Source organism: Tamandua tetradactyla, chromosome 13 (assembly GCF_023851605.1).
Source record: "Tamandua tetradactyla isolate mTamTet1 chromosome 13, mTamTet1.pri, whole genome shotgun sequence".
Taxonomy (NCBI): domain Eukaryota; kingdom Metazoa; phylum Chordata; class Mammalia; order Pilosa; family Myrmecophagidae; genus Tamandua; species Tamandua tetradactyla.
The window spans coordinates 19,594,006-19,612,591 of record NC_135339.1 but is presented as its reverse complement, the minus strand read 5'-3'; the positions used below and the strand labels follow the sequence as shown (position 1 = coordinate 19,612,591).

General features: G+C 44.3%; 1 protein-coding gene across 8 annotated transcripts in view; it reads right to left on the bottom strand.

The window, feature by feature from the left end:
* KCNMA1 (potassium calcium-activated channel subfamily M alpha 1) overlaps positions 1–18,586 on the bottom strand; it is a 767,272-nt gene that overhangs the window by 69,686 nt on the left and 679,000 nt on the right. For all 8 annotated transcript variants that reach the window (XM_077124801.1, XM_077124802.1, XM_077124800.1 and 5 more), the window contains 2 exons: positions 14,944–15,037; positions 1,532–1,655 (listed from right to left, as the gene is read on the bottom strand). In XM_077124801.1, the coding sequence (XP_076980916.1) occupies positions 1,532–1,655; positions 14,944–15,037 (218 nt within the window). The remainder of the gene's footprint in view (positions 1–1,531; positions 1,656–14,943; positions 15,038–18,586) is intronic.

Here is an 18,586-nt window from a genome sequence, read left to right as displayed (position 1 = left end):
ACTGTGCCTGGCACACGCTTGGTTCATTATAAATGTTTGTTAAATGATATTTCTTGGATGAGAGAAGCAGTAAGTCACCTCCTAAACTCTTCCATGGCTGGTAGAGGATGCTGATTGGATGCAAGTTAACATGCACACCTTGGGAAAATTTAGGTGAGCCATTAAAACTCTGCATCCCATATACGGCACCCCGTGTACGAACTGCCACAGGTGGGGAACACCAGGCTGAGTTAAGAACACGAGAGCAAAAGTTTGGGGGGACCCAGTGTCAGAATATAAGTCCATGGACCAGCTTTGTGGTTAGAACCATTTGCACTTCTGATAAATTGCACAATGCTTGTTTCCTCAGTTATGACTTTATGCTTTGCCTGCAACTGCCATACCTTCAAGACAGCATCCGGCACAGTGCTATTTCAGCTCATTTAGAAATGGATTGAGAAAATGCACAGATGCATGCATACATGTGCACACGTGCACACAAACAATCTCTTTCTCGCTCTCAAAAAACATAGGGATGAATCTAGTGGATTAGAGTAAAAAGGCATCCTAAGGACCTGGAACAGTGGCCATGACTTCAGAAATGATAGGATTTTTCTGGCAGACAGAAAGCAACAGACCACAGCAATCTAGGGATTAGAGGCACAAGGGGAATGAATACTTCCACCTGAACTTCCTGATTATTAATCCATTTTTCATGGATTAGCAAGACAATAAACTGTAGGAAGGCTGAGAGAGGCATTAAAACCTAAAGCTTTTAATAGGACTAAGGGGTAGCATGGGATTGTTACCTCTGCTGACCTTCCTGGGACAGACTGTGAGAAAGCCACAGCTGCCACTGATGTTCATGAACCAACCAAGAAATGGGGCTCTGCACCCTGGCCTCCCCAAGGTTCATCACTGTCATCACCAGCAAATGTAATTTGCCTGCCTACAACGTGTACGAAGAAGGGCTAAAAATACGCAAGGCTTGGTGTCTGCTTTTGGGATCTATCGTCTATGAGGATGCGAGACCTTATTATAGGCAAGACCCTCATAAACGGTAGCTTTCTGATTTCTTCATGGCATTTAATGACAATACTGAGCAACTTTGAGTCTTATGTCAGGTTCCGTTCTAAGCCCTTCATGAGCAGTACCTCTTAATCTTCACTACAACCCTATGAGTTAGGAACTAGTCTCGTCTAATCTTTTCACTCAAGTGCAGAGAGGTCATGTGACTTATCCACAGCCAGACATGGTGGAGGTGGGCTTGGCCCTAAGAGCCACATCCATGCAGACTGTGGTCCATTCTGCCTCCTATGGTGCCTTCAGCATAGCATGTGCTCACCCTTTACTGTAATGGGTGAAGAAATATTCAGAGATTGAAAATCTGACCCTCTGCTCAGCTTCAATATGAGCTCCTAGTTTCAGTTATCAAACATAATTAAGATTGGGGGGCTGTATCATCTCACTGTCCAGAGAGGAGAACCTCACCCTCAGCAACTGTAGGTTGGGACAGAAGAGGATGGCACCAGTGCCACCGTCCGTCACTCACCAGGATGACTTTCTCTATCTCCTTGGGCGCGCACCAGTGAAACATCCCGGTGGAGTCGTACTTCTTCACGTTGGACTCCATGTTGTCAATCTGGTCATTGCCAGGAATAAGCAAGGGGTCGTGCCTGGGCAGAAAAGGACAGAGGAGCCTAAGTGGAGAATGCATTAAATAATAAATGGAAAGTGTCCCTGGAGTTACATTTTAAAGGAGCTGAAAGGTGGAGAAGAAGAAAGTGTCACTAAAGGCCATCCCTTTGCTCGAAGAACCCATCCTTTGAAAGACCACTGCCTCAAACCACCACCTACCTGCGGGTGCAGGTGACCTTTGCCAGGTAATAATTCTATCTCTCTCCTGTTCTCCTTTTTCTAAAATGGATTTCACATCATGTTGTAGATTCAGACGTCCGTTCTATGGAGCTCTCACTCCTCCCATCCTCATTCTACCAGCTATCCAATCTCTCATGCACTGCTCCCCCGCCCCCACAAGGTTGCTATTAGCATTGGCAATGAAGAGGAAGGAATGGGAATAGAGCCTCATGCTGACTGACTAGCATGAGGATGGAAAGCCAATTACTTGCTCTTCCTGACTACAACTTCTGACGTGGTGCTCTTCACAGTAAAAGCTTTAACAGGCTGCACTTTAAATATTTTAGCAATTTGCCCAATCAGATTTTGTTCTCTTCGACTGAAGCCCTTTAAAGATTCAGCAGCATGTCACTTCAGAGCAGACTGACTACCAAATGCCCACATCTGGAATACATGATTTCAATACTAAACAACCACCCTCTCTCTCCTTGCCTTGACAACTGTATTTGCACCAGTTGTCCAACGACCGTCACCCCACACCATCCCCCTCCACCTCCCAACTGCAGCATCCTTGGATGAGAGTTTCAAGCTCAGAAGCATCTTAATAAACACGTCTTGAATTATTCTCAGACTATATTCACTTTCTAATGCCTTATATTATTGGTGGAAAAGGAAGATGCTTCTACAGAGGCCTCCCCTCCAGGGTGTTGGCAGGGCCACGCTGACAACCTTAAAAAATTACAATGGAATCAGGCAGGTCTAACAAGCTTACAGCATCAGAAACATGCCCCCATATGATGGGTCACACCCATTGCCCGAGATTCCATCTCTGATAGTGATTCTGCATTGTGCTTTGGAAGAAGTCATTGTTGTTTCTACAACATTGACCACATGTAATTAGGACACCGTCCAGCCATGCCTAGCTAACCTTGCAGTGGAGCTCTCGTCCCTAGATAAATTGTCAATCCAAGATTGACAAAATATAAACAGGTTCAAACTCCAAAAATTATAGTGAAGTCCTTTTACCTTTGAAATGATCAAAGGATGACCTCTATTTAGGGTTCAGTATTTCCCCCTCTGAAATTTCTCTATCTGACACTTCTCACTTATATGTTTAGAACACAGACAGTGGGTCTTTTGTAAGGTCGACAGATCTAGGATTAAACTTTTGGGCTATCTATCATATCCTTCCCAGTAGGACAATACACCAATCTACAGCAAATACCATCACCACATTTATTTATTTCTGAGAATTTTGATTTTGGGATGCACCAAATGACAAGTACCACATGAGGCTACCCTGAAAAGTTATCTTCAGTGAACATGCTAGATTACTACAGAGGTTCTCCTATCGGATCTTAAAAAAAAAGGAGCAACCCAACTCATAATAGCGTCTCAATGGCTAGGTGGCTGGGAGATCCTGAGGTGTTGTAAACAACCAGATACTTTTTAAACACCAAATGAGGTCAGAAAATGCTAAAATAAAAATGCAGTTGCTGTGGGTGTGGGCAAATTTTGATTTTTGTTTTTGTCCTTGAAGAGTCCTTGATAGTGCCACAGATATCCAGAACCTGGGATGCTTAGTTGGAAAAGAGCATACATACAGAAGAGGTTTGAAAAAATGAACAGAATGAATTCTTCCCAGCCCTAGAAGAACGTCTTTTAGTTGCAAAAGGATCTTAATAAACTTGGTTTGAAGATACAGTAAAAGCAAGGTTCAAACCTGTTTACTGGTTGGAGACAAAGTGTTAGGAAGATCTGAGACCTTTCTCCAATGCATACAAGGTTTAAAAGATACCTAGGACTACATGCATATAATATCAACAAGCATGAATGATAAAGCAAGCTGGCCAAAACTCCTCTTAGAAAATACGTGCCTTGGGAGAGAAGAGCCACATTTTGTTTCCCTATCTTCTTGGGAAGTAATCCTTCCTTGGTAGTAGTGGCCTCCAACTATCATCTTAGAAAAGTAAATAAACAAAGTCTGATGGATCAATCACCACTCAATGAGAGGGAAACCAACAGACAGCTAATGTCAAGCCTCATAAATGGGGTGGGGGATTGGAGCAATTAGGTACAATTTGAGACAAGGGCTGCAGGTCATGGTTTGTACTAGAACATCTACAGACATCTAGGAATTCTCAGTGGAATGTTCTGCTTTATTCTATATTACCCACAAATCTTTCACATTGACCTGGATAATTTAAATATGTCATCTAGAATTTTACCCAAAGGGTCTGACATAAGGTCCATCAAAAAATCTCCCTGAATGAAGATATGTCCTTCACTGACAAGCCATGGTCCCTAGAATTCTAACTTTGATTTATTAAGTCAGTCAAGTAACCAATAAATATGAATCCTCTATTCCAAGTCAGGAATGGAGGAGATAGTATTGTGAAGATACAGTCCCTTATGAAAAAGAGGCTCACAATATAGTAGGAGATAGCCAATGCAAATCAAAAGTTATGATGCATTTGGTAACTGTTATAGCAAAATGATGTACAAAGTGGTATGAGAACACCAAGAAAGAGGCTCATTGCCTCGTGCCAAGGAGCCTTGAGGAAGGCTTTACAGAGAAGGCAACATTGACCTGAATCCTGATAGGCGAGTGGGAATCTTAGCATAGTTTGCTGTTGATCCACTAGTAACCATTAGGACCCATTCAGAGAACTGAGGGCCAAAAGAAATGGACCACAGAATGGTACCCAAAATGACAGCTGATGATGTCAGGGATGGTATCTCAGCTAAGGTACAGAAGATTCAGATCAGGAATCCTAGCTCTCCTCAGAGGTGTGATAATTGTCAAGTGGAAAATGGATTTAACTGATTGCATATAACCTAAAGAACAGACTAGGAATGATGAATGGGATTTAATGGAACCCAAATCAAATCTCTCCAAAGGAAGAATGTTATGAAAATAAGAGCTTTTTCAAAATTGAAATGAGTTGGTTCCCAGGCAATAGGCTTCCCATCACTTGAGACATTCAAGAAGAGCTGGAGATATGGAAGGGATGTGATTATAAATGTTGGGTGAGCCTAGAAAAGCTTTAAAGTCTGATGCCCCTTGTTCTCTTTGCTGGAAGAGGTAGCTAGAAGGATTCTGGAAACACTGGATCACTTGGGGGCATCAGAAGGCCAGAGGGCAGTGAGCAGGGGTGGAAACCTGTTGTTGGTACAAACAGGGGAGATAAGAAGCACATACAACTTGTGCCTTATAGATCCACTAAGGGCCTGCACTGTTCCATAGCCGGTAGATTCCACTGTCTGGAAGGAAGCTTGGAATGTGGTTCATTATTTCAGCAACGAGAGAATCTATAACTACACTGCAATGAAGAACGCTGTTCTTGGGGCCAGACAGGGTAAATTTCTCTACCATATCTGTTCCTATGGCAAGTTCTGTGCTGTGATATCTCGGACACGGGAAGAGTAAAGAGTCATTTGTCCATAGGGACCTTCTGCTTCTGAATTGAGATTTCTAGAGTTTATGGTAATGGAAGAAAGTCCAAGCCTTTGCCAGCAAGTACCAACCAACACTGCTGTGGTAAGGGGAGGTCCAAGAGAAGAACTAGGCAATCTGTCACACGTAGAGAGGAGGGCCGTCACCATCAGAAACACCAGAACAAAGCTTCTCGACATCAGCGGTCTAGAATATAAGGAGAGCTACTTCCAAAGGCTCTTGGACAACTCCTCACACACCACTTAGTTGGAACCTAGGCACAATGCTGGAAATTGTCTTTCACATCTTAGATACTTCATACACTTCCTGGACTCACAGAGTAATCCCCAACTCCCCTAAAATGCAACTCAATTAACTCAAGGTTCCTTTGTCATTAACTACTTAGCAATGTGCATGCCTTACTTTAAGGTGATAGGAAGACTATGAGGTAGAGGACTTCTATCTAGAAGAAACACAGGCACAGGTATTACTTAATTGATGCCCTTAGCTGCCTTATTGGGCGAGGTCCTACCTGCTTATTTAAAGGAGACAGATATCCTGAAACAATTCAGGAAATGTATGGAAATATTCCAGAGATCACAGTATCTTCTTCAAAGAGTCTGGGCCAATGTCCTTCCCCTCCTTAGTACTGCCTCCTCCGCCCACCCTCCACCCCCCAACATCTACACAATTAGATCTGCTCTTCCCAAGAGGGAACTTCTCTCTAGTCTCAATTTTGCATCTGTGTTTGGGATTCAATACCTATGGGGGCTCAATCTAAAATGAAGAAGCAACCTGGACACAAGCCAGTTAATCTATCCAGTTGAACCAAGAAAGTCCTTCTCCAAAGGGGGTGCTTTGGGAGTCGACACCACTGAGGGCAGAAAATTACCTATCCCCTTAGTGACAACATAGCATGGTGGTTAAGTACGCGAGCTCCAGAGCCAAAACATCTGGCTTCAAGTCTTGCTCACCTGCTACTTGTTGTATTACACCTTGCCTCAGTCTCATCATCTGTAAAATGGGAGTGTCAATGATCATCATTACCGAATGGCTCTACTGTAAGGACTGCATGAGCAGTACATGTCACCTCAGTATAATATCCGATGGAGTCAGTCCTAAGTTAAGTGTCAATTATTATTATTAGCATCATTCTTTATACTTCGCTTAGGACCCATGTATATATTTATAGCTTTGAAAATGGTGAAAGGAGGTACGAAGGGTAGGGCAGCTCAATAATAAAGATACAGTGTTACTAATATGACGTCCATTGCTACTGTTACTCCTACTATTGTCACTACAATTACGAATAGCTACCATGACTTGAACTCTGACTAATGTTGACTAATATTGAACTAAAAACTTTCCCTACGCCTTATATTAATCATCACATCAACACTTAGGTAATTTCTGTGATTATCAATGCCTTGGTACAGATGGGAAACAGGGTAGTTAAGTAATGTGGCTAAGGTTGCCCAGCTAATGAGAGGACGAACAAGTTTTGTACTGTGAGATCTGCTTAAGAGTAAGGCAGAGTTGCTGGGGTGGGGGTGGGGGGATCCACCCGCCTCCGGCTTGCAGGAGACGCCTGTATCTTGTTCATTCTTCACTTCAGTGCCCCAAGGCACAGAGCCCTAAGCTACAAAGACAGGAAGGCCAGCATCGTGTGCATCTTACTGGGCGGCTTGTGTGAATAATCACTAGAAAACTACCATTGAGCTTTTGTCAGGATGATGTGCTAAGTGGACACTCAATAATCATTTAAGGCAGGGCAAATTTCTGCCCTGCCCCACATATCTGAGGGCACAGTTTAAGAATACCCAGCATTTTTAGAACAACAGAGAAGCCCCAGCAAGTTAATTTTTTCACATCTATGCTCCTTGTATCTCAGCTCATACCTCCAATGTTCACGGTAAGGAATTAAGCATGCCTTGCTCCAAATAAAGAATAAAAGATTGTTGTTGTGAGGGTTTGTTGAGTAAGGAATGCCACTTACCATTAATTAATCTCAGGAAGTGAACTAAATGCCCTGCCGCAGCGGAAACACTACAGCCTGAAGCAAAACCACAAATCCTTTTTCTAGAAAACCTGCTGTGAGGAAACCCATATTATATTTTAAAGAGCACAATTTCCCTTACAGGCCAATACAGAAAATCCCAGTTTATTCTGTGTCAGTGGATTCAACACAGGACTTCAGAAATCCATATTAAAGTACAAGTAACGAAACCACACACACAAAAAAAAGTTGTGAAAGACAGTAATTACTAAATAGTTTGAAATTTGCATCCTTTTACCTGCTTGATTTTCGAAACCTCTGTAATCATCACCTGATAAGGCCTTTTCTTTCTGGACAAGCATTTCATCTCAACTGAAGCAGCCCCTGCAGTGGCCTTTTTCAGAAATAGGAGGCTTGATAAAATGAAGATGGATTTCTCATCCTTATGCAGGCTTTTCATTCGAGTAGCAAATACTGATTTTATTGAGCATCTATTATCCCAGGCACCACGCTGGGATATATCAGGACATTTTCCAGGCTTCAAAGCTTGGCTCAAACATTCCACATGAAATCATCCTCTCCAACCACAGAGATAGGAACTGTATCCCCTTCCCCGGTGCACCTATGGAAATGCGGCAGAATTTTTTCAGAGAAAATTGACATGTCTGCCTTATGCATTGAACTGTGAGTTCCCTGTGGACAAGGAACACCTATTTTCCTCCTCCAGGTACATCCACCACCTGGAAGAGAGGCCCCAGGAGATACTTCATAATGACCAAGCAACCAAAAGAGCTGATGAATGCTCTCTATCCTCAGAACATTCTTGAATCAGTCAACAGAGACTCACCGGACCTTTTCTGGAGACCAGAAAACATACACAGTTAAGAGCTTCTTCACCTTTGACATCTTGGGACAATCTATTTCAGGAACAACCAGAGCTCTTGCATTGTTTTTCATATAACAGGGACTGCATTTGAATTGGAGCATAGAACATGTGCTACAACCAAGGGCATTGCTATCTGAAGGGAGCCTCTGAAATATGTCTCTGACCAGTTGCAGTCACCTGGTGCCAGCTGCTTAACCAATCAACAGGAAGGATACACGTTCAAGGCCTGATGGTGGTCAAAACAGACATTCTTAATTAACCCACTATTTAGTTCTCCACTGCAACGTCTGAACATTTCTGAGGGGTGGGCCCCAGTCAATTCAAGCTTCTCTCTCTCTGCTCTGATTCTTATAAGCAATGGTGCCTCACATGGGATCCCCAGACTAACTGTATGAGCCCTTCACCAGGGAGCCTGTTAGAAATTCAAATTCTCACATTCTATGCCAGACCTATCGAGTGAGACTCTATCGCAGTGGGGCACAGCAAGCTAAGTTTCACAAGTCCTCCAGGAGGTTCCTAACACATGCTAAAGTTTGAGAACCCCTGCTATAAAGTTTTGCCCACACAGAAAAACAAAGTGACTTAAGTAAATCCTACCGAGGTTGTTAGCAACACAGGCTTGAAGGCTATGGTTCTATTCAACAGGGCCAGGGTGAGGTAAGTGAGGCATCTAGGATGCAAAATTAAGGGGGCACCTCACGGGTTCATGCAAGTGAACTGCCTTTGCAGAAATCTAAGAGGAAGTTCCTTAACTTTTGCGCTCTGAGATCTCACCTACCTCACCCTAGTCCTGACCCTGCTGTTCAAATAGAGGTGTATATAGGACTAGTGACAAAAGCGTATATAGGCTGCTTATCCCAGGCTGAGCTGCCTCTCTGGATCTACAGCAGTTGAGTCCACACTTGAGAGGGATTCTTAACCTGGTTGCTACGCTGATGTCTCTCTCTTGCTGACCTCTATTTCCATGAGCTAATCAGCAAGCAAGCAAACTGGAAAGAAAAAAAAAAGCAAATTAAATATCAGTTTCCTTAAAGTGCAATTCTTATCACCAGAATTCAGTTTTTGGTCTTTTCTCTTCTGCTCCACAGAAAAGGACATGGGATCTGGTACCCTAAGTCTTTAAGTACAGACTGATGGTCTCAGATGGCCTCCTCAAAAGGGCCCACATCTGGATTTTTAGCTCCTTCTCTCGTTCCGGCTGGATCCATCTCATTCTTGGATTCTTGGGTGCATCTGTTTGGTGCAGATATGGCTTTCCTGCTACTGGGCAAAGATGCTGATTCTGGCATCCTTCTTGGGTCCCTCAACCCTGCTTCCACCCTGCTCTGTTAAGATCATCTCCCTTGAGATGCTGCTGCTCACCAAATGACATCCCTGAGGCCACCTTGACAAAACTTTTAGGCCATGCTCTAACCACCTTGGCATAACGAGGGTACTTTTCAGCTTCTCTGCGTCTATCCACTTGCACTATTTTCCTGCCTAGCAAGTAAGCAATCAAGAACTGCTGCCACCTAATACATCGCCTCTTGTTAGGCAGCTGCCATTCTTAGAGGAAAAAGGAAATTTACTGTCTTTATGTTTTGGAGACGATCCCAGGAGAACTGACATATTCTTCAGTCCTGGAGGAAATTGTCCAAGATGCTCTCAAAACGAGAGGACAAGATAATGAACCTCTGCTGAGTGTACAACCTGTCCGGGGACCTGTGTCAAGTTCCCCAAAGCTTTGGTATGACAAGACCCACTACTTCGCCAGTCCCATGGGGCCCTGTCACATGTCATCTGTTTGTTCGTTAAGAGGCAAATTTACTTAGCTAAGCTGCCACTGCCTTTTCTCTTTATTCTGCCCAGGGGAAGGAATTGGGGGACAGTAGCAGGCTGCCCCCAACTCTGACTTGGCTCAGGCCATTTTGCCATTTTCTATTATTAGAACCTTTCATGCTGGCAGACTCTAACATGGGAAGTCCTAATAAAAAGAGCCCATGAAAGTCATGAGTCCAAAGAGGGGGGGATGGAACTTAATGAGCAGATGAGTTTACTTTTCTTAATGATCAGATAAAGCCTAAGAGAACAAGCTGTTTTCTGTGAATCCTATTTCCCCTCCCATTCAGGAAGGTAATGTCTAATATTTCTCGGGTCTCATGACATGAAGCTCTCCTCAAAGCATTCAATTTCTCTGGTTTTCGTGCCTGCCATTTATTCTCTTTGTGTCAATCATCTACCTGACACATCCTGCATATGTCACCATGGCCCATGGTACTCAGCCTTATCCAAGTCTTCTAGGTCCTGGAGAATAGGTGCAACATGGACAGATGTCAGGAATGCCATATGTCCTTCTTGGGGAAAACTCTCTAGCCCAGTCCTGGTCCACTCTTCTACAGCAGATCCTGAATGAAGTTTGGAAACCAAAGAGCCTTGGCACAGGCTAAGGTTGGATGGGTCTTCTCTTTCCCACCTCCATGTTTGTGTAACATGTCTCAGGAAGGCTATGATGGAGGGTTCTGAGCCCTTATTTATGGTGCCACCAGTGACTGTCCTACAACACAAGTTAAGGTATGGCACTGCCTCTTCAGAAACATACTCCCCTACATGAATGGGTGCCAAAATACTCTTACATTTTCAACTCCACTTATGCAACTCCAAGGGCACCTTGTTCCAGCCACGTGAATCCATGTGCTGTGTCCAGAGCACTCTCCCTGTTTCATTCATCAGGTAGATCACTGAAGTAGATAATAAAAGGGAAACTAAACCACGAGGTTCAACTCATCCTAACTCCTTAGGTACAACTTAACTAGACTTACTAGGCTTCTTTCCCATCTCTGTGCCTCATCTTCCTCACCTGTGAAATGGGAGCAGGGGTTACTCTTAGAGTTGTTGTTAGGATGAATGAGTTAAGAGGCATAAAGATTTGGAACGATGCCTGGTAAATGCTAAATGCAGGCAAGTAATACTATTGGTAGAGATTTCTTCTCATCGTTTGGGGCCAGGTTAGATATGACCTCCTCCACCAACAAGGCTTAGTCCCTCAAACCAGAATTAACCACAGCTCTTTCTGTTTTCACAGGCCCTGCTAGAATTTCCAACTTAGTCTTACTCTATTTTGCTCTATCTGCTTGTCTGCCTTCTACATTAAACCATGAGCGACTTGAAGTCAGGGGTCTAGTTTAAAACACCTTACTTTATACCCCTCAAAGAACTTTCACAACAACCTGAACACTTGCTGCAACTGTCATCACATCGTGTCTTGGGTACTTTTGTTTTCTCCTAGAGAGCGTCCATCAGATGTTCAAAGGGGTCTGTTCAACAGCTCCCAAGCTAAGAACCACTGATTTAGTTATATAGAAGCAAACTGCTTGCCTTTTAGAGTCATATGACTGAAATAAGGCACACCTGTCCTTATAGGGCAGAACCCCACTAACTAGAGAGAACTGGGCAATGGGTCTTAATTTAGGGCCTCCTTGAATAATCCCATGTCATGCTCAGGGCAGACAATTAGGAGCAGGGCAGACCTTCACTGGCCCACTCCACCATGGTCATTACTGTCCATGAGTCCAGGGCTTGCAGCACAGACACTCGTCATGCAGCCCAGTCTGGCCGCGAGGGTTGTATCCTCTCAGGGGGACCAAAAAGCATACTACATCAGGATCCCAACACACAAAACGAGGCTGCTCACCTTATGACTATACAGAGAGTTAAGTGACACTTAAAAACCCAGGGTAAGCCTGAGACCAGGACAAAGGGGAGAGCAGGATCACTGTGGCAGTCCCCAAGGCATTTCCTGCTGGCAGATGACCTGCAAGAAGACTTCACACGAGGGGCCTGTTTGATTCGTAGAAGTCACAGCGGTAAATTAAAGCCCATCCCAGCCCATGCTGCATGCTCTAGTTTCTTCTGGAGCTATTCTGACCAGCGCCCGTAGGCCACTAAAACCTGTTGGCAATCAGAATGATTGATTCCGCTCAAGCAGCAGGACACAGACTCATGTCGAAATAACCTGCTTCGGGTAAGTCATTAGCTTCCTTTATGGACTGTTCAGATCATCGGAAATAGGACCTGGGAGTCCTCTCTTCTGCAGTGTAGAAAGGGGAGATTCGAAGGGGTGGGAGGAAAAGGAGGAGACAATAAACAAGAGGACTCCAGCCAAATTTCAGCTCTGGCCAACCTCATCGCCAGTGCCAGATACTCAAAAGCAAACCAAATGGCCCACGGCTGCTCATTTACACGTGGAAAGTGAAGGAAAACAGAGAGAATGTTGAGCAAGTATCCTGTCTTTGCAGCTCCAGCCCCCACCACCATCCAGAGAAGGTCGTGCTCCTGGGACATTCGAAGTCATGATAAAAGAAGGGTGTCTGAGATCTTCTGATCTGTCATGGGATGGCCCCTTCCGGCTGAGCTGAGATGGAGAGACCTTCGTGGGGCCAGCAGCCACTACTGCAACTGCAGCAGAAGCAGCCCAAAGACCGAGTTGTAGAGCTTGGCTCCCCATCTGACCCCCGTTTAGCAATTCTGATGGACCACGGAGCAGACAGCTCCAGCCCGGGATGACTGCCTCCCTGGGTCCCTCTCCGGCAGGCAATGAAAGCAGGATCCACTTTGAAAATCCTCCCCCATCATGCAAACTGACATAGGCATGCTTTTCAAAAACCCACAGCCAATCTGTTGATCATTACTTATTTACAAAGGCCTTTGGGCAGAAAGTCCTGTAAAAACCATACTTGATACGGTATACACTAGCTTTTGCTGCTTGTGGAAAAAAAGTCCCCCCAGGCTACCTCAAACCATCACTTTCTATTGCACATAAAATGCTGTGCGTAACACTAAAGTATTTAATATATATGGTATAATATATCTACAGGAAAGGCATTTGTGTAGAAATATGTTACCCTGGATTTGGTGATTTGATGTTTTGCTGAAGGCTACGACTTAAAAAAGGCTCCACCTCGTACAGAAGGCCTGTCATCTTGGTACCCAAGAGCCAACAGAATAAAGAAGTACCCTTAAGCAGCAAAACTTTGACACAGCTTTGAAGCTTATGAAAACAGTATAACTCCTCAGAATTATTATTACTCAAGATCAAAGAAATGAGCCATACTTTACATAGCAAACAGGGACAGGGAATTTGGCTCCAAAGGTTTCTGATTTTTCGGACTTCTCTTTACTTATTTATTTGCTTCTCTAAATTTAGGCAAAGGAAAGAGCCTGCCTTTCTTTCTACTTTAAATGGATAAAACTATTAGCATTAGATAAGGTGATTACCTAAAGGTGAGTAAATAGGAAATGAATGCTGGCATGACAACTGGCGTCATAAAAATGAGAAGCTTGGCAGTTGGCGCATTTTATCCCTCCTCATAAACTGTAAACAAGCACGTAAATCAGTGGCAGCTAAGCAGGGCTGAGCTATGGGTAAGGTAGAGAACTTTTAAGGAAACATTTAGCAGGAATAGGTGGTCATAATGGAAGAAGAGATGGGGCTGGATGAGTCTTCCATTGAGAACCTGCAACTCAACCACACAAAGAAGGATGGCCCTGGCCACCTCCCTGGGGCAGTGGGTGTGTAGGGGCAAGGAGACGGTAGTGGGACTGAGAAGGGAAGAGGGAGGAGAAATCACGATGACGGTTGTTTCAATAATCCAATGGCAGAGAATGGCCAAAGGGAACAAAGAGAGGAAAGTAACTGTAGGAGTGGCAGGTGCTCCCATGGGACGGCGGGAACCATTTAGGGTGGGGACTATGAATCCAGAAATCATTCCATTTCACTGAGGTGCTAGACAGTTGGGGTATCTGAGGAAATAGGCACTGAGTTTGCCAGACGAATAGAAGAAAAGAGGGGTGGGGAGGAAAAATGAGTTGGCCAAGGATGGGAACCTGTAGAACTCTGTCGAAATCTGGTTTCTCTTGCCACTTCCTAGAGGAAAAAGGGAGGGCGAGAGAAGGAATGGAAAGGAAGGAGGAAGGAGGGATGGAAGGAAGGGGGGGGGGAGAAAGACAAAGAAGGAGAGAGAGATAGAAAAAGAGAGAAGGAGAGAAAGAAAAAAGAAAGAATGGATGGAAGGAAGAAAAGAAAGAAGGAAGGAAGAAAGAGGAAGGGAGGGAGGAAGGGAAAGAAGAGGGGGAAGGAAGGAAGGAAGAGAGGAGAGAGATGGATGGAGGGAAGGGAAGGAAAGGAAAGGGGCGATGCACACCGTATTTCATAATTAATACTGTTCTAGCCTGAGCAGAGCTGGATTACTTTTGAACTTTGCTTTGGCAAGTCCACAGATTATTAGACTTTTTTTAATCAGTCAAAATCAATTAAGCGAAATTTAATTTCAATCGACAGGATAAAAGGAAGGTAATCCTCAGGTTCATTTTTGATTGTGATGATACATTTCACATATGGCCTTAAGCACAGAAAACAGTCCTTAGTGGGGTTCCGGCAGAAAGCGGCTCGCCGGAGGCGCGCTCACCACGCAAGCCCCTGTGATTGGCTCCCGCCGTCCTGAGTGCCGCTGCTGTTTAGGAACTACACACAGACAGGACACGGTGACAGCTAAGACTTTAAAGCCTATGTCTTTTTCAAACAGCTTTTCAAACTGTTTTTCATGACAGAAATTTTTCAGCTCTATCATTAACTGCTGACAAGCTGACAGAATAAATACTCCAGCCTTTAAGAAGCCATCTCCAGATGTCCCTCCCCTCCCCCCGCCAGGTTCTTGCTGGGCGGGGGCGGGGGGGGGGGCGGCGGAGGAAAGAGAGGAGAAGAAAGGGCCCCCCCCCCCCCGAGAAGGGGACAGCCGCGGCCCTTGTCCTTACCTCATCAGCTTGGGCGAGGAGTTGGGCGAGTTCCGCATGCCTCCGTTGCGCTGCTTTTTTTTGGGTGACAGGGTGGACGGCTGCTCATCTTCAACTGGAAATACAGGCAGCTCATGAGATTATGAACAGTTTGAGGGCAGACTGTGAAATACAGGCAGGATATTAAAGGACACACACTCAAGGCTCAGTCACTCGCTAGTAATTCACGGCTGTCTTTCAGGGCCCAGTGACAAAGACCAAACGTTGTTAGTCAAAGAGGCCCGCTTAGAAAAGGTGACTGCGCCACCTCTTCCTGCTGCAGTGTTTTGACCATGCACTCGAAACGGACTAAAATGTTTTGTAAACACCCCCTGCCATCCAAAAAAAAAAAGAAATAATAATTTATTTGCATACTCCCTCTCCCACCTCCAAAAAAATGTATGCATATGAGAACTTGTAACAGTTATTCTTAGAGTTTATTTTGGTTGATTGGCTTTGCTGAGCAATCAAATGGGTTTTCTCATAACTAAAACCAGAAATGAAGTTGTATTTGAAAGAGCGGCATAAGGGCTGCCAGCCTGCTGCTTCTCCAAGCGAACCAACCTAATCCTTGCGCTCCAGAGAGAGAGCCGGGAGCGAGGCAAGGATTCTGGGCCTCTGCAGCCAATGTTTCAATCATTCGGGACTTGGAACATTGGCACGTGCCAGCTCAAGAATCTCTAGCCCACTCTGCTCTTCTGCCCTCCACCTCCCAAGAGGGAGGGCAGGTGGAGCTGTGCAGATGGAGTCCTTTCTTAATTAATTAAGACAGGAGCACTGGGGCTGGCGAGGTGAGAGAGCCAGGCTGGAGAGGAGTGTCCACGTGGAGGAGGAGGTTGCTACCGAGTGATAGTTCCCAGGATGTGGGGGCTGGGTACCAAAAGCTGTTTTCCAAATGTCGAAACCACACAGATCGCTAAGCAATGCGAAGTTCTGCTCGCAAACAGCATGGCACACTCAGCTGCTCTTGCCCAAAGACACCCACTAATAAGCTTTTACATGTATTAGCCTGCATCATGCTTCTTTTTAAGAGAGCGGTTTGATAATTAGCAGATGCGGACCCAGTCTGTCACCCAAGGGCATCAGAGGCAAAATTCTAGTCTTCCTCTCTCCCCACCCCCACAATTCAGGTGAAAGCTGCAATGGCAAGAAGGAAAAATAAGATCCTCGGATTCTTAGAGCTGACAGTTCTAGGAGAAAGCATCCCTTAAACTCAGAATGCACGGCAGTTACCTTAAAGCTAAGAAGAGACATATTAGCAGTGACGACATCAAAAGAAGCTTGATATGTTAATGGTGTACAAGATGGAGGAGAAAATGCCATCTCAGCTACTCGGTATTGTCCAGAAAGACTCATATCAGAACATGCATTGTACGACACTTCACTAAAAACCCTAAATAAATGTATTATGTTATGGTAAATGGCTCCAAAGGGAGTATAATAATTAGCCACCCTCCTAATTTGTTCTATTATACTTCTAAGACTCCCCTATTCCACTGACTGACTGGGGGTATCTAACTGCTGGCTGACGCAGGGAAAGCGGATAAGAATGGTACCAGGCCATACCAGAAGAAATGAGGGCCAGGAAGCACCTGCAAATGTCCACAGCCCGTTAACCAAACCTACCACCTGCGCCCCTCGCCCCGGAGAACCAGGCTCAGGCTGTGACTCTATCAGTCACTTAGTGTTCCAAGCAGGGACTATGTGGCTGCTAGGACATCACATCTTATCAGAAATGAGCAAATCACAGAGACTAAACAGCACTTAAAAGATTAAAGGAAATAAATATAAGCCACATAAATGGTATTGAAAAAAATCACTTAGAGTTGATATGCATCTCTCAGCAAGCAAACAGGCACTCTGAGCTCGATTGGAATTCATCTTCGTTTCAAAGGCTAGGGGACCATGTATCTAAGGCAATAATGGGGGGGGGGGAGAGGAAGAGAGAGAGAGAGAGAGAGAGAGAGAGAGAGAGAGAGAGAGAGAGAGAGAGAGAGAGAGAGAGAGAGAGAGAGAGAGAGAGAGAGAGAGAGAGAGAGAGAGAGAGAGAGAGAGAGGTATATTTCTGTGCTGCCTCTTTCTAAGGAAGGATTAGAAAGTCTGTTGCTGACCACACAAATACAAGGTGTCCTGTTAACAAGGACCACTTTTAATTGTTGCATTGTGTTCACAGTGACCTAGATTGATCAAGTAGCATGCTGCACTAAATAAGGTGTGTGTGTTTGTGTGTGTGCACGTGAGTGTATCTAGCAGGGGTGTGAGTTCTGTTCTTTTCTTTCACATACGCCTTCTTATGGTTAGAATGAAATTTCCAAAAGGAGGTCTTTTAGCTAACCTAGTCTACGATGGCTAGGTTTATTCAAAGCCACCAGATGCTACCAGGGTTCTGTCCAATTACAGAACGAGTCCATATTAGAGACCTGAACAGCCACCACTTCACTGGCATTTCTGCTGGACTCTTTGCCTAACTTTTGTTTCCCCATTTGTGTCAGGCCTACAATAAATAACCCTCTTTGGTTAAGAGCCCATTAGCCTTCCGTCTTGTCATTGTCCATGTTTACCTGCAGTGATCTTCAGAGGGGAGACTTGCAAGCTAATATCAGTTAGCCAGCTCCAGGGAGATACCTCATTTTGGTGGTAAAGTTATGCCTCCTTCTATGCAAGGAAACTATTTATTTTCATTGCAACACAGAAAGATCATCCATCATAATCATATTGCATTTACACTGGGATTTGTTCTCTTAAATGAAACTCGTGTTCAAAGATTTCCTCCTGTACTCACAGGCTGGAAACGCAGATCCATTCCCTAAAGAGATGGGGAAAACATCTCCGCTTTAATTATATGAACGTTGTGTAATGGAGACCGTTACATATGGCTTAGATCCCCCACGAGAAGTGGTGATAACTTCTTTCTCATAAGGAGGATATAAACCATATTTAATTATTATTCTTTATATGGGTTCTATCAATTTCTGCACATTTAAAGAAAGTGGATCTAGGAAAACTTTTACTTAAGCCATAAAATATAATTTTCATTTCATGGCTTCTGTGACTACACGAGAGGAATAAAAATTGAATTAAAAGGGAGACGCAAATTTACTTACTTTCATGAAAGACAAACGTATTGAAGTAATGGCCCACTATCTCATGACAACTCACATTTAACAAGCCCATATTTAACCTACTTTTCGGCTAATTACAGCACACCTTTGTCTCTAGCAGTTTCACTTGCCTTCATGCTACGGAAGTCACAAGAAGATCCGATTCCTTAAAGAAACCCGAATTACCAGCTTCTTTAAAACACAAAACAAGTTCAGGAATCCAACGTGGAATTTTTACAGGAGCCAAACTCCGTCCAGTCTCCAAGTACTCATAAAATTCAAGGGCTTGTTTTTGCACATCCCTAAGTAGAGCACTTAACGCGCTGTTGTAACTTCCCAGCGCGCTTGTCTAACAGGCACTGACTCTCACAGTTTTACAGTCTTTGGGAAGACTCAGTGCTAGAAAAATGTCAGGCAAGTCTAATGAGGCTTCGGATCCCCTGGTTTACGCTCGAGTTTAATTTAAAGTTACAATGATGTTTTAACATGTTTGCTTATACTTGACTAAAGAGGATTCGTTATTT